At 31.6% G+C, this 25,162-nt stretch overlaps 1 protein-coding gene across 1 annotated transcript in view; it reads left to right on the top strand.

Annotated features, from left to right (window-relative positions):
- The window catches only part of LOC139707879 (zinc finger protein 420-like), a 59,397-nt gene that overhangs the window by 13,797 nt on the left and 20,438 nt on the right, over positions 1 to 25,162 (top strand). Inside the window, 5 exon segments of the mRNA XM_071619782.1 lie at positions 5,906 to 6,032; positions 8,514 to 8,867; positions 8,870 to 9,196; positions 9,199 to 9,970; positions 9,972 to 10,120. Of these exon segments, the coding sequence (XP_071475883.1) occupies positions 5,906 to 6,032; positions 8,514 to 8,867; positions 8,870 to 9,196; positions 9,199 to 9,970; positions 9,972 to 10,120 (1,729 nt within the window).

Raw genomic sequence — 25,162 nt, forward strand, 5'->3', positions numbered from 1 at the left:
TTAACAATTATCTGCCACTCACATAAATTTCCTTTCAAAAGCTTGTAATAACCTTTTCACTTTAAGCATCCATGTCATCCACATTTCCAAGTATAAAAGTTTGAATCTTTCTTTTCTGAATTCCAGGTTCCGTTTCTCTTGTGGTTCAATGTGGTACAAATAATTATGTTTTTTTTTTCTTTCTTTTCACTGTGTTTCTAATAAAAATGTTCTCTGCTCCAAACCTATATTTCCCATGTCCAGCTATGTTTAGAAAATGACATAGATAATTGAATTTGATAATTTGTAAAGGAGAGTTGAGAATACTTCTTGCTCGTGTTTCCCTTCCTTAGAAACTGAAGCAGGACTGTTCTTGGACCTGAAAAGGGAGGACCATAACCAATCAGGTATATAAAAAAAATGTTGATTGATTGTGTATTCTCTTCTAAGAACTCTCTGTTCAGATCCTTGGCCCATTTCTTGATTGGGTTATTATTATTATTATTATTATCATCATCATCACTATTATTATTATTTGCTTAGTTTTTTTTAAGTTCTTTATGTACCCTAGAGATTAGTGCTCTATCTGATATGTGAGGGTTAAAATATTCCTCCTAAAATGTAGGCTGTGTCTTCACCTCACAGATTGTTTCTTTTGCTTAGAATAAACGTTTTAGTTTGATTCTATCCCATTTATTGATTATTTGTTTTAAATCTTGTGCTATTAGTGTCTTATTAAAGAAATTGGGGCCTAATTCCACATGATGAAGATTAGAGCCTGTATTTTATTCCATTAGACACAGAGTATCTGATTTAATTTCTAGGTTCTTGATACACTTGGAGTTGAGTTTTGTGCATGGTGAGAGATAGTGGTTTGTTGAAGAGGCTATCTTTTCTCCAGTGCATGTTTTGACACCTTTGTCTAATATATAATAATTATAATTTTGTGGGTTAGTCTCTGTGACCTCTATTCTGTACCATTCGTCTGCAGTCTGTTTTTTTTTTTTTTTTTTTTTTTTGCAAATGCAATGCTGTTTTTGTTACCATTGCTCTGCAGTATGGTTTAAGGTCTGGTATAGTGATGCCACCTGCTTCACTCTTTCTGCTAAGGATTGCTTTAGCTATTCTTGGTCTCTTATTTTTCCATATAAATTTCATGGTTGCTTTTTCTATTTCTATGAGAAATGCCACTAGGATTTTGATTAGAATTGCGGTAAATCTGTATAGTGCTTTGGTAGCATTGTCATTTTGATAATATTAATTGTGCCTATTCATGAGCAAAGTAGATCTTTCCATCTTCTAAGGTCTTTTTTGATTTTTTTCTTTAGGGTTCTGTAGTTTTCCTTGTATAGACCCTTCACCTCTTTCATTAAGTTGATTCCCAAGTATATATTTTTTTGAAGTTATTGTAAATGGGGTAGTTTTCTTCATTTCTTTCTCGGAAGATTTTTCACTGATATACAGAAATGCCTTTGATTTATGGGTGTTGATTTTATATCCTGCTACTTTACTAAATTTACTTACTAGTTCTAGAAGTTTTCTGGTGGAGCTTTTTTAGTCTTCTAGGTATATAATCATATCTGGCATTTGCAGGTAAATTGATAGCATTGGAGAAAATAGTGCTAAGTGATGTTAGCCAATTCCAAAAAAAAAAAAAATGCCAAATATAAGGAGGCTGACTCATAATGGGGTAGGGAGGGGGATCATGAGAGAAATAGATGGATTCCCAATAAAGAAGAGGGGTGGGAGGAAAAGAAAGGGAGCAGGGGATTAGCAAGAATGGTAGAATGTGATAGAGACCATCATAAAAAATACATGTATGAAGACACAAATTTGTATCACCATAATTTATATACAACCAGAGATATGAAAAATTGTGTTCTATACATGAAATAAGAATTGTAATGCTTCTGTTGTCATTTCTTTAAAAAATCTATAGAAATATAAAAAAAATTTGTTCATAAATTATATAAATTAAATATGTGCATGATATATAGAATACATGCATATTTATATCTGCACATATATGTTTATATATAGATCTAGGGAAAGGCAAGTCTCTTTCCTGAATTTTTAAAAATCAATTAACTTATTAATTTGTTCTAACTTGCTAATAGAGCAGAATGCATTTCACTTCATAGTACACAAATGGAGCACAAAATTTTATTTCTCTTGTTGTACAGAAAGTATAGTTGCAAAACCCATGTAACTCTACTTTGTGTACAATAAGATTTTCATCTCATTCCACCATCTTACCTACCTCTAAACCATTTCCCATCACCTCCCTCCCCTTTGTCTTATTCAAAGTTTCTTCATTTCTTCCATGCTACCTCCCAGTTCCCTCGTTGTGGATCACCATCCACTTAGCAGAGAAAACATTAGGTCTTTGGTTTAGGAGGATTGGTTTACTTGCCTTAACATGGTATTCTCCAACTCCATCCATTTACTTCCCAATTCCATAATTTTATTCTCTTTTAATGCTCAGTAATATTCCACTGAGTAAATAGACCATATTTTCTTTATCCATTCATCTATTGAAGAGCATATAGATTGGTTCTATAGTTTACCTATTGTGAATTGTTTTTTTCTATGAACATCGATGTGGATTTGCCTCGGTATTATGCTGTTTTTAGCTCTTGTTGGTCTAAACTGAGGAGTGGGATAGCTGGGTAAATTTTGGTTTCTTTCCAAGTTTTCTAAGGAATCTCCATATTCTTTTCCAGATTGGTGTCACCAATTTAGAGTCCTGCCAACAGTGTAACAGTGGTCCTTTTTCATCACATCCTCACCAACATATATTTTTGCTTGTATTTTTAATAACTGCCATTCTGATTGGAGTAAGATTAAATTTTGGAGTAGTTTTGATTTGCAATTATTTAATTGCTAGAGATGCTAAACATTTTTTATTGATTGATTGATTTTTTATCTTCTAAGAAGTGTGTCTCTTCAGTTCCTTAGCCCATTTCATTTCTACAAATTGATAATAAAAGCTTAAATTATTATTTTCCTTTTTTGTGAATGCATTTATTCCACATATTCATCAATACTATTTAATTCATCTATGTGGTGTGATTTTATTCAATGTTACCTAATTTCTAAAGACTTTGAGTTTTTACGATTATGTAACACTTAGATATATCCTTTTTATAGTCACTCTTTAATAATTTTTTTTTTTGTTTTTCTTTTGCAATCTGTTGTATTTCTTCTTATAAGCATTTGATTATATGTGAGGAAATTAGGGTTTTTTTTTTTTTTTACCTTGTCAGTTTTGCAGCTTTTAATGTAATCATTTGATGAATAGATTCTTTTGTATTAACATTTTGTAATTCATAAGTTTAAGTCTATTATATTGTATAATTTTGAAAACAAACAAAAAAAAAAAAAACAAAACTTTTTTTTTTCTTTTGTCATATTAGGGATTCAACCAAAGAGTCTTAATGGTGAGCATATTCTCAGCTCTGTTTTAAAATTTATTTCCAGATGGGGTTTGCTCAATTTCTTCAGTTGGCCTTAAATTTTGAACTTCATGCCTTAGACTCCAGAATAGTAGATATTTCAGGTGTGCACCACCATATGAACCCTATCTTTTGTATGTAAACATTTGAGCTTTGTACTTTCTTATTTATTTCAGTATTATTTATTAATAAATTATATTCAGAATTTAATATGTCAAAATATGTTGTTATGTTCTATGAGTGAAGGGATAAAATACCATTTTATTATCACACTCTTTTCCCAATATCCTAGCATGTTTTAAGAGTTTTGTTGTTGGTGTTTTCTGTAGTTCCACCATTTATTTTATTATGAGGATTACCCTGATTGATTTTACTTCATAACATCAATCATGTGGCATCATGGTATTTTGGTCAGCAGTAGACTTTATGTACAACCATGGATCTAGCAAATATCTTAGCCATGTACTAGTCTATACCATCTAGATTCTGTCATTGCACTCAGAGAATTGGAAAATTGCAGAAGATTCTTAGGATAAATTTTCCAGAGTGTATTTCCATAAAGTGAGAAATCATTATATATGCCTATGTTTGCAATTATATACTGTATAATTGATATAATTTTTGTTTGTTGAATTTTCAAATTTGCTAGTGCTTTTTAAATTGTATCTGCTTTTTTTATTTGTACGGAAGATTGAACCCATCGGTGCTTAACAATAAAGCCACATCCTCAGTCCTTTTTTATATTTTATTTAGAGACAGAGTATTGCTGAGTTGCTAACTGCCTCACTAAGTTGCTCAATACAATATATATGACAATATTGTATATATAATATTGTCTTAGAATTTATGATCCTTTTTTCTTATCCTCCTCAGTCACTGGAACTAGGGTTGTCCATCACTTGAATGGGTTCATTTGCTTTTTAAAAGCACCAACATTGATACTGGTAACTCTGTGTTATGTTTATCTTTAATAGCGTCTAATTTTGCTTTTTATTGGGATGGATGATTTGATAATAAATTCTAGTCATTTTATGGCTTACTAAATTTTTTGTATGTTTTATTTTCACCTCAGTTATAGATGAATTCCAATTTTTTCCAGCTGTATGGAGGTCTAAGTGAAACATAATAATCTATATGGAACCACAATTTTACCCAGTTTTTTGACTGCACTGTATATGCCCAAAAAACATAAAATCAGCATACTACATTGACACAGCCACATTAATGTTTATAGCAGCACAATTCACAATAGCTAAGCTATAAAACCAACCATTCAATGATGAATGGGTCCATTCAATGATGACAGGATAAAAAACTGTTGCTTATGTACACAATAAACTATGAATTGACCATAAAGAATGACTTTATGACATTTGCCAGGAAATGGATGAATCTGGGATTTTATGCTAAGTAAAACAAACCATTTTTTTTTAAAACCAAAAGTTGAAAGTTATAGCTGATATGTGAAATCTAAAGCTCATAAAATAGGGAAGGATAAGAACATCAGATCAGTAGATTGCACAATGTTAAACAAAAAATAAATAAATGAATGAATAAATAAATAAAAGGGACAAAGATAGAAATATAAAAGATATAAATCTGTAAGTTAATCCTAACATCATAGCCACCAACAAGAACAGGATTTTAATTAGGATAAGATATATCCCATGCTTGCATAATACCATAAAAATTGATTTTTACTGTCAGTTAGACCTAGAAAGAACCAATAAAATAAAATAAAATAAAACATTATATTTGTTTGAAGAGCTATATGTATATTCTATTATAAATATCATACAATATAAACATCGATCAAAGTTTATATATATATATATATATATATATATATATATATATATAAAATTTTGTATGTTAAATTTATAAAAAGAAAAAATCAAACAGGATTGTTGTTGCTATTTTTTATATTAATAACATACATTAAAACCATATAATGTTTGAACTTAAATAAACTACTAAATATTTCCATTAAGTGGTCTGTCTACCTTGTTATATTTCAAAATTTCTCTTATACCATTGATATTAGAATTACTAGAGATCTCACTACACATTCAGAATAGCCAGCTCTATGAGAGAAATAACAAATAAGATTCTACACATTAGTAAATCTCTGATTAGTGGTTGTACAATTAAAATTTGAGGATTCCCTTTCTTAATTATGATGATTTTCTCATCTAAAAAATATGTATAATTTAGATCAAGATATAAAAATTACAAAATATATATTTTTGTGATAATGCCTGAGATTTATATTATGTTTCATAAATGTGGAGTATGTATACTTATTTGAACTTAAGTCACTTTTTCTGCAGAAGTAGATAATAGTATCATTGTGTTCCAAAACACTTCCTACATGTTAGTCTACCAACTCTCATTTCAACTTTAATTACATTACAGACTGTGCAAATGTTCATGCGGTCAGTGTGTTATTTATTTATCTATTCTTATTTTAGGAACTATTAACATTTATGGATATAGCCATTGATTTTACTGAAGAGGAGTGGGAATGCCTTCAGCCTGCTCAGAAAAATTTATATAGAGATGTAATGCTAGAGAACTATAGAAACTTGACCTTCCTGGGTAAGTTTAATTTCCCTTTAAAATTATTAATTACTAATTATTATTTAATTTACTTCTGTTGCAGAGTATCTTATGGGTACTTCTCTATAAAAATGAGTTTCAGATTTGTGTTTCAAAGAAAAAGGGCATTTTTAGTACAGATATTTCTCTCTCTCATATATAAATTTTACTCTTTAATCTGTCTCTTTCTTTGTGTGTTACACATTCTTCACTTTAGATAAGTAGTACCTAGTATAATTTACTTATGTAAACTATTGTAGACTACATATAGCAGGGGACACAGTTGAATCATTCAATTGTCAAGGAGAAAACCAAACTAAAAAATGCTGAGAGAGTAGTTATGCAGCAGAAGAAATTTTCAGAAGCTTAGGTTTATTTATTTTGATTGTAATCATTGAACACACACTGCTCTCTATTTATCACATTTTCAAATTCCTTGTTGTTCTCTGTTTTCTTCTTTAGTGATGTCCCAGTTTATTCAGATTAACCATCAAAACTTACCTTTTGTTGTGAGGGCCAGCATGATCTGTTTCAAACCTTCTTGTGAGGAAACCTTTAAAGAAGCAAACAGAAGAGAGAGACATACACAGAGTGAAAAGGAAAAAAGAGAAAAAAAAAAACTGGCCACCCCTCTTAACAGCTGCACATATAATACCCCAAAATTACATAGATTCTGATACCATGACTACCTTCTAACCCAGTGTTTATTTAACCCCAAGTGCTAGCTAACCAAGATTATGTACACTTAATACAAATATAGAGCCCCTTCTCCCTAAGGACATTACCACAGAAACTTGATAGTGCACCTGTAGAGTTGTCTTAATAGCTTCAGGGAGAAACTGCTGGGCATTACAATTGTGGGACTCAGGGTGCCAGTTACAATCACCCCCACACTTTCATGTCTATTCCAAGGCCAGAATACCTAATACCTCCCCTCTTTTTTAAGGCCTTTTGAATAAATAATATTCCTTATCTCCTTAATGCTGGTGGGGGCAAAAAATAGGGCAGGCATAGACAACATCAAGTTCGAACATCAGTAAACATCCACCTATGAATATTTTTGACCCAGATGAAATTGAGTAAACATGAAGTTAACCAATACAACAAGTCCAAAAAACATCAACTTGTTGAACCTTATTAATAATATATTTAAGGTTAAATAAGTCTTTTGAAATAAAATTACTATTATAACTTAAATTGAAGGAACACATGTTATTAAACTTCTGATATCCTTTATGATGTAACAATAATAGACAATCAATTGCAGCATGATTGTCAAGTATGGCTTGACAATATTGTTTTTCTTCTTCATTAAGCATATTTACATCCATGGAGGCATGACTAATACTAATATTTTGTCTCTTAAAGTTTTATGAAAATATATGCAGGACATAGAATTAAGTGAAAGGTGGCAGGCAGATATTAAGTTTTAGGAGCCTTTGATTCACAAGTGGAAGTCAGAAATTTAGTGAGCAAAATTTTGCTCACCAGGTTCTTTGTTTTATGAAGGGTTGATATTATAGTCAAAGTCTTCATATTTTTATTTTATTGAGCATAATAGTGTCAAGAGTTTTATTTTACCACATAGTGAGTGTATTATATTCTTCATAAATACTAGTAGAAGGAATACAATACCTTGTAAGAACAAAATTGATAATTATATGAAATAATGATTTCGTTAATTCATTCTTTTTAATTATTTTACCTTGTATACATAGTATAAAATACCATGATATATTTATAAGTAAACAAAGTTATATTTGTCAATAAAGGAAATACACATATCGCATGAATGTAAAAATATAAAAATCAATTAATTATACTTGATTGTCATGTGTTAAATTCATCCAAGTATTATGGCCATAGGCTATACAAGGTTTTTATAGTCTTTTAAAATATTTTTATTAAAAATTTTATAGACACATATGTGTATATTTCTTAGTACATTTTTTGTTCATATTTCTTTTTAAGAGTCCATTGCCTCTTTACCATTGTTGAATATTTATGGTATTATCACTCAAAATCTACTAGTTATTTTCATGTCTTTATGTCATGGTAGACAAAAACCATTTTTTGGAAACTCTTTGAAATAGCCAGAAATGTGTGTATATGTTTTACATTTCTCTTATTCTACTGACAGTGAAGGTAGCTGGTAGATATTTCCTAAATACACAATACTATCTTATGAAGGCCAAAAGTCTGTTAATGATACTTTTCTAACACTTTATTATATTACTCTTCTTAATGATGTACTCCTCTTGGATAATGTGGTCTCTACAAGAATTTGAGTAATATTCTCAAGGTAATTTTTTCTGTACATTTTTATTGAACTAATATATTTTTTGGATTTATGGTGACTTTGGACTTACTAATCTGCTACACTCCTGATGTACTTATTTTACCTTAATTTCATGTTATGTATGCAAAATATATTTATCCCAGTCTAATAGGTATTTTTTTTAAAATTTTTGTTTATTTCAGCCATAACTCCTAATCATACCCAAGAATATTCACCAGACAAGGGCCTAAAACATATATTTCATGAAGTGATAAGTGCAAAATATAGAAGTTGTGATCTTGACTATTTACCACAAAAGAAATTATGGAAAACTACAAGTGAGATTGAACACCAGAAATCATATAAAAAATTAGGCCTTGTTCACCACCAGAGAATTTATACTGGAGAGAAGCCCTACAAATATGAAGAATGTTGCAAAGCTTTTAGTAAAAAAAAAAAAGGTCTTATTTACCACAGAGGAATGCACAATGGAGAGAAGCCCTACAAATGTAAAGAATGTGCCAAAGCTTTTGGTCAAACATCACACCTTATTTGCCACAGAGAATTCACACTGGAGAGAAGCCCTACAAATGTACAGAATGTGGCAAAACATTTGGTGACAAATCAAACCTAATTCGCCACAGTAGAACTCACACTGGAGAGAAGCCCTACGAATGTAAAGATTGTGGCAAAGCTTTTGGTCAAAAATCACACCTTATTAACCACAGCAGAACTCACACTGGAGAGAAGCCTTACAAATGTAAAGAATGTGGCCAAGCTTTCAGTCTAAAATCACTACTAATTTGCCACAGCAGAACTCAAACTGGAGAGAAGCCCTACAAATGTAAAGATTGTGGCAAAGCTTTTGGTAACAAATCAAACTTATTTGCCACAGGAGAACTCACACTGGAGAGAAGCCCTACAAATGTAAAGATTGTGGCAAAGCTTTTGGTCGAAAATCAGACCTTATTTGCCACAGCAGAACCCACACTGGAGAGAAGCCCTATGAATGTAAAGATTGTGGCAAAGCTTTTGGTCGGAAATCACAACTTATTTGCCACAGGAGAACTCACACTGGAGAGAAGCCCTACGAATGTAAAGATTGTGGTAAAGCTTTTGGTCAAAAATCAAACCTTATTTACCACAGCAGAACCCACACTGGAGAGAAGCCCTACAAATGTACAGAATGTGGCAAAACGTTTGGTTACAAATCAAACCTTATTCGCCACAGAAGAACTCACACTGGAGAGAAGCCCTACAAATGTAAAGATTGTGGCAAAGCTTTTGGTCGAAAATCAGACCTTATTTGCCACAGCAGAACCCACACTGGAGAGAAGCCCTATGAATGTAAAGATTGTGGCAAAGCTTTTGGTCGGAAATCACAACTTATTTGCCACAGAAGAACTCACACTGGAGAGAAGCCCTACGAATGTAAAGATTGTGGTAAAGCTTTTGGTCAAAAATCAAACCTTATTCACCACAGCAGAACCCACACTGGAGAGAAGCCCTACAAATGTACAGAATGTGGCAAAACTTTTGGTGACAAATCAAACCTAATTCACCACAGCAGAAATCACAGTGGAGAGAAGCCCTACAAATGTAAAGAATGTGGCAAAGCTTTTGGTCAAAAAATAGACCTTATTCACCACAGCAGAACTCACTGGAGAGAAGCCCTACAAATGTAAAGAATGTGGCAAAGCATTTACTCAAAAATCAGGCTTTATTCGCCACAAGAGAACTCACACTAGAGAGAAGCCCTACAAATGTAAAGAATGTGGCAAAGCGTTCATTCAAAAATCACACCTTTTTTGTCACAACAGAACTCACACTGGAGAGAAGCCTCACAAATTCAAAGTATGTGACAAAATTTTTACTCAAATATTACACCTTATTTGCCACAGCACAATTTACACTGGAGAGAAGCCTTACAAATATAAGGAATGTTGCAAAGCTTTTAGCAATAAAACAGGCCTTATTCACCACAAGAGAACTCACACTGGAGAATAGCCATACAAATGTGCATAATGTGGAAAAGCTTTTAATAAAAAATAAAACTTTATTCACCACAGCAAAAGACTTTCTAGTGAATGTGAAATGTGAATAAAGTGATAATACTTTTAAAGAAAGACTAAACCTTGGAGCTGGGTTTGTGGTTCAGTGGTAGAGTGCTAGCCTCGCATGTGTGATATCCTGGGTTCGATCCTCAGCACCACATAAAAATAAATAAGTAAAATAAAGGTATTGTGTCCAACTACAACTAAAAAATAAACATTAATAAAAAGAAAAACTAAACCTTATTAACAACAGAATTTATACAGAAAAGAACCACTACAAATTGAAACAATGCAGCAAAGCTTTGAATAAGAAATCAATTCTTTTCACCACTAGGTTATTTATTCTGGAAATAAGACATAAATGTAGAGAATGTAGAAACATTTTAAATTATATATCATATATTACTAGACATCAGAGAAAACATACTGGAGAGAAGCTCTACAAATGAGACCATTGTACCTTTACTCTAAGAAAGGGACAATATTTAATCCTCACCACAATAACCATAGCATAGAGAAAGTTTTGAAATGTGAAAATTGACAATGTGACAATGCCTCCAAAATTTATTCACCAATACTCAGCACCTGTGGATACATACTGGTTAGAGAAAATACAAATGGAAAAAAAATGTAGCCACATGTTTCTTAAACACTGCTTATTTTTGGAGAATTCATTTTGCCCAGAAACCCTAAAAAGTTAAATAATATTTCCAAAATGTATTTAAATTTAAATTCATTGAACATCTGAAAACTCATACTAGTAGTGAACATTGAACAGATTTTGTCCAAAATGTATTCCTTATATAACAATGGAACATTTATAATAAATGTGAGAGTATAGTAAATTTATTATCTATATATTACACCTTGATGTATATGAGGATCAGTAAAATACAGAACTCATTTAAGTTTAGAAAACAAGTAGTTGTCTTTAACTTTTGCTTAAATTTATTAAGTATTATCAAGTTATTTTGTAGAAATATCAGTCATAAATATCATACATGCATAATGAAGAAATCTCAACTTTGAAAGAATATAATTGTTTTTCTAAATCAAAAATTACTATTTTCACTTTTGAATACTGAGAAAAGAATTATATGAAATCTATTTTTGATGTTTAACACTGAAGTGTAATATTTTAAACTATATATTTTTTTTGTATTTCAGTTTAAGTTTAGGTATTTTTATACACTGAGGCACATTCCTAAGCCCTCTCTCCACTTTTGCAAATTTTGAGACTGTCTTGCTAAGTTGCTTAAAACCACATTAAGTTGCTGAGACAGAATTTAAACTTCTGAAACTACTCAGCTTTCCAATTTGCTTGGATTACAAGCATGGACCATCATGCCAGGTTTACAGTGCATTCTTTTTACCTATATTTACCTTATGTATGCAATATGTCTTTATAACTGAATATTTGATTATATGTTAACACTCATGTATTGCATCCTGTTGTTAAATGACAGACATCATAGTGTTCCACTTGACTAAATGTTCTATGTAACAGTAAAGCATACTGTTGAGTAAATAATACTCTAGCATCTGTTAATACTTTTACACATTTTAATCAAACTTAATGTGGAATACAATTTGCATCAGTCAGATCATTATTTTTTTTTTCTGTTTGTATTTATCGTGAAATTAAGAGTTATAAGGAGGATATAGATATAGGAAAATAAGCCCCAGATTTTCCTATCTTGATTTATAAATTTTAACTTTTTAACATTTTAACATTTCCTAGTGATTTTAATAGACAGAATTTCCACAAACTTAAATGCTGGGTTTCTGTCCTCATGACTAAAAGGCTGAGCAGTCACTCTAGTTAAACTGGGCTAACTGGGCTGCATGAAATAACCACACAAGAGACACAAATACCTTTTTCTTTGGGGTTGCTTTGACGGCTCCTCTGACCTTAAGGGCCCGCAGAAAGAGAGAGAGAGAGCACACGCTGACCCCTTTTATTGAGAAGAAGCTATTCAAATGAGGCAAGGGGTCAGGTTTCAAGGGGCTGAGTCTATCTTCATGATGTCCACTGTCAGCAGGTTGACTGACACCTGGGTAGGCCACACCCAAGGGCACAGTAAGAGGAGGGGACGCACACAAGGCACTTCCATGGAAGATTCTATCCTAAACAGGGCAAGGAGTTATATTACAAAGGAACAGGTGAGCATAGCTTCACCCATGGGGCTGTAGCAAGATACACCCATTTCTGTGACTGAGCACCTCAGCACCCAGCTGGGGAATGTAACTCAGTCACCCCCGTAAGGTTGGCCTCCCATATTTAAAGGTAGCTCTTACAGGAGAGAAGAGCTTTATCTTTCTTGTGTGCATAATGGCCTTCTAGACTTCATCCTCATTGGAGACATTTTATTTTTCTGTGAATGAGGTCAATGATCAGTGTTTTCATGTACATTAGTAAATTCTGACATCCTTGTTATTCTATAGGTAGTGTTATTTCAGGGCAGGAATTAGAGACATGGATGTGGAGTCAAGGTTGAGTGAGACCTTATACTTATGACAAAATAATCAATGAGCTGTTTTATAGTCTCATTTTCTGAGGACCAAGTAGTAAGAGGTAAACTGAGAAGGTTGTATGTAAAGAAACTTAATAGTTTCTTATCATAAAATGTTGGCTTTTCAGCTACAATAGGGTAAAAGCTTCTTATACACAGAATCCATACAAAAGTCATTTTGAATATCATTCACAATTTTATTAACATTACATATAATTCATGAAGAACTGAGTTTACAGCAACATATGCCTAAGAACAAGGTCTGGGGACATTGTACACTCTCCAATATAGACATATTTATACCAATTTAATTATAGAAGAAACACTAAATAAGAAGTAATATCAATTGGATGAACACACAACAATATAGAAATGAAAACTTGTAAAGACTTAAGCAAGAGACCAATAGTGGATGAAGTGTGGTTTCCAAATGCTAGGGGAAAAATCGACATATAATCAGTTAAAGGTAATTGAAGAAAGATAAGTTGAGCTACAATAGTATTTGAAAGAAAAAGAGTCACAAAGTAAGCAATGATTATTCACTTCCATTTGTATGCTTTGTAATATTTTCCAAAAGTTTTCTGCATATTTTATTGCAGTCAAATTGGGAAACAATCCAGAAAGTTAAAAAAGACAAGTATTGCTCCTCTGGTTTTAAAAGCAAGAAAAGGAATAGAGAGAGATTTATTGAGATAGAAAAATTTACTAGCTGGAGTTAAAAAAAAAAAAAAAATAATAATAATAATAATAATAATAATAATAATAATAATAATAATAATGTATTTCAGCCATCCCTGGCTGCACAGAGCATTTTTGCTTAACAAAGTATTTGTTCACGTATGTACGCTTAAAGAACATTGCTGTTTTTAGCCAGTCTTTTTTATTAATAACAATGATGTACCTTTCAACACTTTCCAGCCACAAAAATACACAATTTCAGAAATCTTCTGGTTCATCCTCCGTATATTCTGCCACAATATTCACCAGGACAAGATAATATAAACCTTTTGGCAGCCCCATTAAGGCATTCACTTCTATTAATTTTAAGGCCCAACATATACTGCATAGAAAAGTATGATACATGGAACAATATAATTTTACTTAGTAAAAATATTTTTGTCATGAAAAATATATCCCAACTCTTTTGTCTTGGGATTACATTAGAAAAATATGAGGTAATTATACTGTGCTCATACCTTAGGCTATGAGCCTTAAAATTACCTTAAAATACAAAAGAATATTAATGTTTATTTTTAAATATAGTTTTTATATTTCAAATATTCAAATTCCACAGCAATCAATGATACAAAAACATGAGAAAAACAACTGCAGTTTGATGTCTCATCATGACATTTCAATACCTGCTGTAGATTGCCTGTGGCTTCCACTTTTAATTTAAAAAAAATAATAATTTTTCCATACAATTTGGGTGAAGTGGAGGACAAAATCTCCTGCATTGTTTTCCTGGGCAAGCCATCGTACTTGAAACAACTGAACCCCAAATCAAAATATATTAACTCTACAATCTAATTATATCAGTTCTTAACTCATCTAGCATTAAACAAATCCACTTTCTTCTGGTTGAATATCTTGAGCACAAAGATATGGAACCTGGGAGCTAAAAAAAATATGACATAAATAATGAGGCCTTTTTTTGCCTAAGGCAAATTGCACTTTTTGTATTTGATTTTTCTGCCTGTGAAGATCTACATTTCTCTTCCTATAATGGTATTATGATTGATGGTGACTTGTGTGATTACAGGAGGCTTAAAATGCAGCTACATGTGTTTGAGTCCTTTCACTTGTAAAACATACTATAATTTGTACAATAATAGGAGACTCAAAATGGTGCTAGAAAAACTTATTTTTTTAATCTGCCTCTTTATTCATGGTTTTCTAATGGTTTTGATCTAGTCAGTTCAGACAATTTCTGATTAATGGGTGTCATAAAATGTAAATTCCCTCTATAATCATTAGCAATGAGACAATTCTTCGCATTAAAAATAAAAACATTCTCATAGAGTCTTTGATATATTCTAAGGAACCACTCTTGCTTTTGCTTTACTAAACAAAATAAATTCCACATATTTGAGTCTCAAAGTAAATGGCAATACATTAACTTAAGCACCATGAGGAATATAAGAAATACAAGATATCACCTTTGAAATATAAAAACAAATAAGAATCAGAAATGCTAAGCCATTACCATCTAACCTATACCAGTGCTTTTAAAATGTAATCTTAGATGTTCTACTCACTCTCATAGTAAGATGCCTTAGACACAAAGATATTTAATCACTCACTAAAGGTCACTCAGTGAATGCATAACAGTTCTTATTCTAAAGCTTTTACAGAATTTTTTGATAATACATTGCAAAGTCTCACCTGTCTTCTTTAGAAATAAGACACAGAGGTTGTTTTAGTCTGTTTTATAATGTTACAGAAAAATACCAGATACAGGCCAATGTATAAAAAGAGATATAAATGCATAAAAATATTTTCTGAGAGGCTGGGGTTTTGGCTCACTGGTAGAGTGCTCACCTGTCACATGCAAGAAGCTGGGTTCAATTCTCAGCACCATATAAAAATGAATAAATAGATAAAATAAAGCTATTGTGTCCAACTACAACTTATAAATAAATAAAAAATATTTTTGAGTACATAGTTCTGAAGATTTAAGTGCACTGTACTAGAATCTTGTAAGCTCCTGTGACTGCTCGTTCACCTGCATTACACATGAGGTGGCATTATGGTGAGGGCTCATTTGAGAGGTAGAGAGAACATAATGAGACAGGAAGTCAGGGAAATTCAGAAAAAAAGACTTGCTCTTTTGTAACAACCGGCTTTAATAAGAACTATATTTTGCCCCATGAAAGTTACATTAACCCTTTCCAAGAGCATCTCCCCCAAAGATCTAACTACAAATACCTTCTCAGTGTGCAAGATAAATGGGTAAAAGTAAAAAAAAAAATCATGTAAAATTTATGTTAAAAATAACAACTATTTTTTAATAAGGAAAGTGTTAATGTCTTTTTGAAACAACATGACAATAAACTGTGCCTATCAGATAAAGGAAAGGAACAATTCTGGTAAATTTCTTCATTTTATTCTTTGAATATGCCAAGTATTCTTTGGCAAATTTCCACATGTATTATTTTAATTTCACAGGTGCAAATTATATCTGTTTTTTTTTCTAAATTGCTACTTATTTAATATAAAATTGTTGAGAAATTATTTCTTCATGTGCTGATAGTGAAATATAGTGAGGAATGGAAGTCCTTTAAAGCTCTATGAATTGCAATCCCAGAATGGTGGGAGGAAACTGTATATAATCATGAGAAATATTGAGAACTAAGAATTTGTTCCAGATATTTATTTCTCTTATAGAAAATATCATAGAAAAGGCCTTCAGAGTAATCAGAAGAAGAAAATTAAAAGAGAAACAATCAAATCATAAACATCTGGTTGAAACAAGAACTGGCCAACTGTTGGATCTTAGATTTTGACTTCACTAAATTTTCTCCTATCTTTTTTAAATTATGACTTAGAGGAAGGTACTTCTATTAAAACCATGACCAGAAAAAATTATAACAATTTGTTTTTTCTAAAATATGGATAAAATTGACTTGCTAACTCAGGATAGAATCTAATGAGAAAATCTTGTTATGGTAAGAAAAAAAAAAAGTAAAACTACTCAACATGAATATTGGCCTTTTCAAGAAAAGGATATTAGGGTGAAAACCAATTTGGTAAGATATTATTGAATATTTTATATAAAAGAAAAGGCAGAAATATTTAAAATAATTTAGATTTATGTAAAAAAAAAAGTAGTGTTCAGGCCTGATGTGGTGGTACATACCTGTAATCCCAAATATCATAGAGGCTGAGGCAGAAGGATCACAACTTCAAGGCCAACCTGGGTAACTAAGTGAGACTAGGTCTCAAACTATCAAAAAATTTTGTATATATATGAGTGATAAAGCACCCTGAGTTCAATCCCCAGTGCCATATAAAACAGTAGTTTCCAAAATTTACACCCAAATCAGCAGCCTACACTCTATCTGCAACTATGTAAAGTTTTAAAAGGAAGCTAAATTTAGCCATTCCTACTACTAGTTGTCTGATTATATTGATCATAATCTTGAAATATATACATAGAAGACCCTTCACAATGTTTTAGGTGTTCCCATTATTTTTTCTAATTACAATGAGAGAGGGAGGAAAACCAATTTAACTTATGGGCTCTTCTTTTTCTTCAGGACTAATGAATCAAATATTAAAAGGATTTAGCATTTAATTGATTATCATTTATGATATGTGTTCTGTGATTTCTTGCTTAATCTACATTGGACAATTTATTATTTCTGACTATCAGCATCTCTACAGGCCACCAAACCCCACTCTATTTTTTAATAGTTACAAGTCCCTGTTTTCATGCTTCCTCAGTTATTCTGTTTTAAACATAATTATGTGTTGCATTATTTGTCTACAGAAAAATTGTGAATTTTAAAAACCCGTAAGTATTTTCACAAATTTGACTTTAAGATAATTTTCATCACAAAACACACACCAGAATTAAGAATAATTTCTTTCTCTAATTTATTAGCCTTTCTGACATTCAATATCAGGACATGAATGCTGCTCATGGAGGGATATTCTTACCATCAAGAACAATCTGTACTACTTTCTTCTATCCCATTAAATTTTACAAAAGTGCACATTTTACTGTGTTTCATATACAGAACTTGGCTTTCCATTATTTGTGTTTAGTGCATTTTTATTTTCTTTTTTCATCACTTTGTTTTTCCTGTATTTTCTAATATACATTTTTTTTTGTGGTGAGAAAAATAAATAACTAGAATCTTGTAACTTTTACTACATTCAATCACTTGACTACTCACTAGCTAATATTTCTATTAAACCATCATTTTAAAGGTAGGACTGAGGTATACTAATAAAACTATTTTCAAGGTCTATTTCAGAATCAGCATAACTTTCTTGAGCTCTGCAGTTAGAGCCACTGTTTCTGTACACAAACTCTGCTCCATTTTTTAAAAAAAATTTTCTTCTATATTGAGTAACTCTTTGAAATGAGGAATGGAAAATAGCTTTTTAGGTTTTTATTATTTATGAAAATTTATTTTTATTTATCATTGATGGACAATCTACTTCATTTTAGAATACCAGGTTGAATACTATTTTTCCTTTAAATCTTGAGGTTATTCTGTATTTATCATCTATAATCCATCATTAAGGATAAATATTGGGGTTTTATTCTTAATTTCTTGAAGCTGACCATGTTTTTTTTTTTTTTTTTTTTTTTTTTCATTTCAGGATATGTTCTTTGTTTTAAGCATAGCTACTTGAGAAAATCTGGAGATATATTTAGCATATTTAAATTTTATTTTCTTGATTATAGCATTCAATCAAAATGGAATATTTACAGACCTATTTTTTTTCAGTATATACATGTAGGAAAATGGATAAAATATGGAAAATAATATATCTGTTTTTTCAGACACCAAAAATAGGCATAGCAGGTGAGTGAAACCTTAAGTAATAAGTGCAGACTGGTTAGGCGAACTATAACTTTATTTTAAAAATGGTTCTTAATAAGTGCACTTTGATAAAATGCTGTTAAAACTTATGGGTAAAGGGGAAGTAAAAATAATTGAAGTATACCACTGTAAGAAATACTTGAGGTCTGGCACCTGAGAGCAGACTGTGGGGGAAACTTCATGTTATGATAGGAAAGAATCCCCCACTTTCCCTTCACCCTCTCACCCACTTAACCTCACCAGAAACCACCAAGATGCCCAGAATAAAAGTTTTCAAGTTCAATAGTCACACTCTTTCCAACTACAAAAAGCAGTTACAATTCAACTGAACAAAGAAGCTAATGTGCAAAGTTAAGGGGATCTGAGACATCATATAAAAAGTTAGGTTAAAGATAATTCTATTTTTGTGTGTGTGTGTGTTTTTTGTTCCAAGGGTATAGCTATTCCTTGGCCACCTGAACTCAGCAAAGAAACTGTTATTTTAATGAAGTGTTAGTGAGTGACCTACATTAAAAACAGACAAATGTTAAAAAAATTTAAAAAAGAATAATTACCAAATATATATATACTTTCTCCTTATACATTTTGCTTTTTTTAATAAAAATATTCATTTTTAGTTTTAGGTGGACACAATATCTTTATTTTTTTTTATTTTTACATGGTGCTGAGAATCAAACCCAGTGCTTCACGCATGCAAGGCAAGCACACTACTACTTGAGCCATATCCCCAGGCCTAAAGTAACTTTTTTTAAGTTTTGATTTTTATTTTTAGTCCTGAAAAGTAGACAGTAAAACAACTTCTGGAAGAATTTACAACCAACTGCATGAGAGTCTGGGAAGCTGAGAGGCTGAAGCAGGGCTGAGAGGAGAAGACCAGAAGTCTGACTAAGGAGCAGACTTCCCTTAGTCACTGGAGGCCAATTGTAACTAAAAAGAGACAAAAATCAATAAGTGTTTGAAAACCAGGAAATGACACAGATTATCAAGTTAGTATCAGTTATAAAAAATTCATATAACCAAGAAAATAGAGAAATCATGAAAAGGATTAGAAAAATAATAGGTGTAAACTTTATTTTTAGAAGCTTATCGGTGATACATAAAAAATAAAAATGAATTTTATATTTTGATTTTAAATGGAAGGCAGAGATATGCAAGTCATATAGTACTTCACAAACCTCATTTCAGTTACAAAAGTATAATCAATTGATAACTTCTACTCTCTACCTTACAAAAGTATAATCAATTGATAACTTCTTTACTCTCTACCTTCCTTGGCATTTCACCTGAGGTCATACTTGTAGAGTGTGACCAATAACTAAGCAATTAACTAACCAAGAAGATAGTCACTGAAGTTACTCTCTTTCTCAGAAAACCCCAATCAATTTCAGAGCAAAGGTGGGATGGGATACAACACCTATTCATTTCCTTCTTTGGGAAAGGGTCCCTTTTGCGAATCAGATAGAAGAGGAAATTGGCTAACCTCTTTCAAAGTATTACTAGAAATAAATATGAGTTATCTTCATTTAGAAGTAAAGTGAAATAAAATAATATCATTGTACAGTATCTTTCAGGATTACCCTTGAAAAATAAAAAATGAAAAAAAAAACTCTTTCTAAAGAGAATACTTGGCGCCACACTTCATCCTTAATTTCACGTGGAAAAAGAATTTACCTCAGGTAAGATGGTACATAAGAAGGTACATAAAATAATAGGAAGAAATCAAGACTTGGTCAAGTGTTTAGAAGGAACTTTTGAAGACTATAAAATTTGGGGGGTACAGTAATAAGGATGGATATCTGAGAGACAATGCAGTGTAAATATCATGGGATTTCATGCTATCACATACCAAATCACATATATCATGGACATTGTACAAGACAATCAAGTTGACAACTGGACTTGGCTAGTTGTTTTTATCCAGCCTCTGATGCTGCACAGGATGAATGAGGACTGAGTACCATAGTGGTTTCCAGTTACCGTATTTTATCTATCAAATGCTTCTTCCAAATATCTAGCCAGCTAGGAGGAAAGGTCTATCTCTAGGTTCTTGTTACAGCATCATTCTTTTCATCATTTTCTTATAATAAATTAACAAGTGGACGTCTTTTAACACAGAAATAATTTTAACCAGAAAAACCCAAACATTTTTTTTTTAATTTTGCTTTTACAGACAATAAATGCTAAGCAAGTACCACTAATAAAGTGTCAATACATCATGCCTAAAATTGAATCAGACCACACTTAACAAAAATAAAGATATTACTGTTATTCTATGACCATGGTATCCACTGTATTATCATCTAAAAAAGAAACAAAAAGCTGCTGGCCTGGTAGAATTCTGGAACAGGTGATGATGTTGCTAACAATTTCACATCATTATATCAGATTGTGCTACCAAGAGACACACTATATACATCCAGGAACCAGAGTGTCAAAGTTTAAGAGTCTTAAATCACAATCACTCCTATTAATGCACTTGGCAATTATATTTTCTTATGCCATGTCTCTGCATCCTCCACGTTTAGAAATCGTAATTATTTAAGAGGAAACTTTCCAACAGGATGCCTAACAAAATTCCAACTAAAATTTAAACTGCACCTGAGGACTCTAAATTCTATGTACTAATAAAAAAGAAAGCAAGAGGAGAAATTACAATCCTAGCTAGGTCAATTCACTCTCCTCACAAGACGGACATTGATTCCATGTTGCAATGCTAAGCAAGTACCACTAATAAAGTGCCAATGCATCATGCCTAAAAGTGAATCAGACCACACTTAACAAAAATAAAAATATTACTATTGGTCTATGACCATGGTATCCACTGTTCCAAATATAAAAGTCTATTGTATATTTGAAGATAAAAATCAGATGATTCAATTTGAAAACAGATGATCCAATTCTCTACTTTTTAGTATTCACTTTTCATACACGAATTGTAAAAGGATCAGTGCAGTAGTTGTGTCTTGAGAAAATTATAGTGAGGAGCCTCAAATGATTTGGGGATGAGTATAGAGACCAAAAGAAGTATGTTTAATGGATCAAAAATGAACAGCAGAAGAGACACAAGATGACTTAATTTGACATTGTCTACACAGCTGTCAAAACTAATTAATTGCACTGTTTTCCGTTCTTATAAGTTTTTTTCAGGAATAGAGTCTCACCAGTACCATAAACTAAGTACAGAACTTAGACTGAAAAGTGAGTTTTTGTGGTGTCATTATAGGGAACTGTGCTTTATGGCACCATTAGGGCTGAAGGAATCATTTCCCAGACAATTGCTGAAAGTGATCTTTTCAAAATATTTTCATTAGTAGAAGATCGTTTTTCCGGCTATTACCATTTAAGGCTTCCTAAACTCAAGACTGTTTGAGACTCATGTAAATCACACTCCATGTCTCAAGTAGGAAAAATATGAGAGTGCAAGACAGATCCATAATTTCACTTTGAGTAAGCAGAGGCCTCCTTTGTGATTAGACTGCAACCCCAGATTCTGTGTGCCCAAATGTGCTTCTTTCCCTTTATTTCCATTGTGCTGATATGAAGCACACTAACTTATGGACTTCCAAGATGCCTAGTCATGGTCTTAATCCACCTCTTGGGAAACCCTAATTAGAACTCAAATGCATCCTTCATCTACTTGTAGACTCTCTGTTTTCCAGAAGTTCTTTGAAGTCTTTTGTCACTGGAGATTACCTCCTGTTTTCATTGTGGATGTTTATCTCATTTTATGCTTCTCTTTTACTGTAAATTTAATTCATTGTTGGTAAAATAGACTTGTATATTTGAAGATCCATATCTCTAAGTAAAATAGTTAGCTTAGATTATGGGCTTATAATACAAAATCAAAATTGTTCAATACATTTTAATATAAATTTAGATCCATGATTAAAATTGGAGGAAATAAAATAAGCTTTATTAGGATGCAATTCTGCACTACAAAATTATCATTGTTTTTCACAAAGGATAATAATTTTGGAAGATAACATGACACCAAGAAAAAGAATCACTGTTTTTTTTTATATATAGTTGTGCTTGAAAGAGAATAATAATGTCACCATAAATTGATGATATAATATAAAACAAAAAGCTTTATAACCAAGTTCTGTTTATTTTTGACAAAACATATTTTAAGCTAAAAAACCAAATTCATGAATCTTCTCAAAATACTATACAGTGAATAGCATTTTTACACAAATCATATAATTTTTATGATATTTTGCAAATTTTCTAGACATAGATGTAGAAGTTAAATACACTAATATTATTTCTCAAGTCACATTTATTTTGAAGTATAGTTCCATAAATCTGCAAATACAATTAAATATTACTTATTATACACAGATCAGTACCTCAAAAATGACCAAATACCTGAATATATTTCCTTTGACAGATTTCTATTTCCTAGACAATAAGGTCAGCTTTAATATAATATATCTCCTACATTTTCAGTGACACAGAATTTTTAAATTTTAAGTAAACTTCTCCTATAGGCTCAAAATTCACCATATAACTATGATACTAATACAATTAGTGATGGATGCTACAAGAAAAAAAATTTAGTTCTTTTAAGAGAGTTTTTTGAAATGAAACACTATATCTACACATGATCCTTCAAACAAATTATGATAATGCATGCACAGCAATAAATTTGGAATAAAGAAGGTATAGACATTTATTAGCTACAGGACTTTGAAAACACATGCTTTGAACCTAAAAGACATTTATTTTGCTTTGTAATTAGAGCACTTTTTTATAGCTGTGTGAGGAGTTTTAGGTCTATGTTTTTGTTTTGTGATCTCACGTGCTTCATTTATTCAGATGTATTAATGTAATATATGCTTATACGAGTTATATGCCTCTTTCTAATTATAGAATATTTTTTTAGAAACTCTTGGTAATCATACAGTTTCTAAATTAGAGAGCAATTACCATGCAAGCTAGAAAATGCACAGTGGCTTAAGGAACTGCTCATCTCAGAATCTAGCCTTAGAATTTTCACATAGTTGATGATCAATAAATTTATATGGTTCATAAAGTTAAGATCTGTTTAATCTTAAAGTAAAGAAATAGGAAGCCAGAGAGGTGTTTCTTCACAGATGTCAAGCTTTCATTACTGGGAAACCCAAGGAATTTTAGAGGGCAGTCTGTCCCTCTGATTGATGTAGTTATATAGAATTCAAGTCCTGCTTTTCTTCCCCACAAGTTTGGCTTTCTTGTCATCTTGTTCTTTATGTTTCAGTGACCAGAGAATGAGATACGTTCACAATTATTTGTTCATGCTAAAGACAAAACAAACAAACAAGCAAAAAAAGAACTAAAAAACAACTGAGTTTGTGAAAACATCAGAAATTTAAGTACAGTGATCAGGGTAGGATGAGATTCCACTGACCTAAATGTTCCTTTAAGAAAAATTAGATTCAGACATTTCCATTGTGACAGAAATGGGAAAGGGCATATATGTATGTATACAGTCACATATATATACACACATGAAACTAATACATAAAGAACGAATGAACACAAATATTCCTCCTCTAAACTTGGAAATTATATTCCTGTGTATTTTTAATCTAGGAATGTGAAATTACTAGTACGTTCATTTGATTTTCAAAAATATTCAGTGTGCTTCCAAACCCTTTTATCATGATCCTCTCATTTGTCATTTCCTAACTGAATTAAGAGTACAAGATCAGGAAATTTTTAATCTTTTTAGTTAAATTGGATCCAAAGACTTTATGAGAAATATAAGTAGTTTATGGCATTGTGATGTTGCCCTCTATGAAATGAAGTTTTGAACATAGAATATAATTTCATTCTAAAAATTTAAAAACTTATAATTACTCAAAGTATAGAATTCACATCAATAGTAGTTCTATTTTATTTTTTAATATTACAAAAGCAAGTCTATAAATAAAAAATGCTAAATTACAGATGGAGATATGGCTCAGTGGTGGAGCACTTGCCTAGCATATGAAAGGTCCTGGGTTTTATCCTCAGCACCAAATGAAACTAAAATAAAATAAAAGTTTATAAAATATCAAGTTAAAACTCATGTCTTCTTTTATAATGTGTATACAAACAAGTAATTTTTAAAATCTCTAGATGACATTCTATATGTAAGTTGTATCACTAGAACTCATTAAACTTAGAACAAATGGAAAACTAAAATTAATCATTATTACCTATTAAAAATATCTCATTTAGGAGGATATAAATTAAAGAAGCAAACATTGTTAGAAGAAAATATCCTCAATGTACCATACAGTACACTGTCCTCTGGATTGAGTAAAACTGTTGGAGCTGAAGTCTCTCTTCTGCATCTACAAGAAACCTCACTAGTATGGTAAAATTTCCTCCTTCCACAGCCTTTCCATGACCCAACTGCACACCACTTCTGAATCTAAGAATGCAGAGGCACTTATCCAGATGGATGAGGCAAAGGATGATGTGATGCAGGTAATAGCCTAAAGAGTTGCACGTTTTAAGGAAAGACATCTTTAAGTTCTGTCTCTGCAGGCCTATAATATTATTTTCTAGAGAAATATGACAAAAATCTCCCTGGAAAACACAGAACTGTGGCTTTCCCAGTGTAACACGTAAGCTGTCTCTTAATTTTACTTCTTCTTTGGTGGATAACAGCAATCCTGAGAGAGCTGGTCCCCAAATTTTTTCTGGACATATTTGGAAAGGCATCTCAATTGGAATCCTGTCCAAACAAAATTGATAT

The sequence above is a fragment of the Marmota flaviventris genome, chromosome 12 (genome assembly GCF_047511675.1).
Source record: "Marmota flaviventris isolate mMarFla1 chromosome 12, mMarFla1.hap1, whole genome shotgun sequence".
In the NCBI taxonomy this organism is placed as follows: domain Eukaryota; kingdom Metazoa; phylum Chordata; class Mammalia; order Rodentia; family Sciuridae; genus Marmota; species Marmota flaviventris.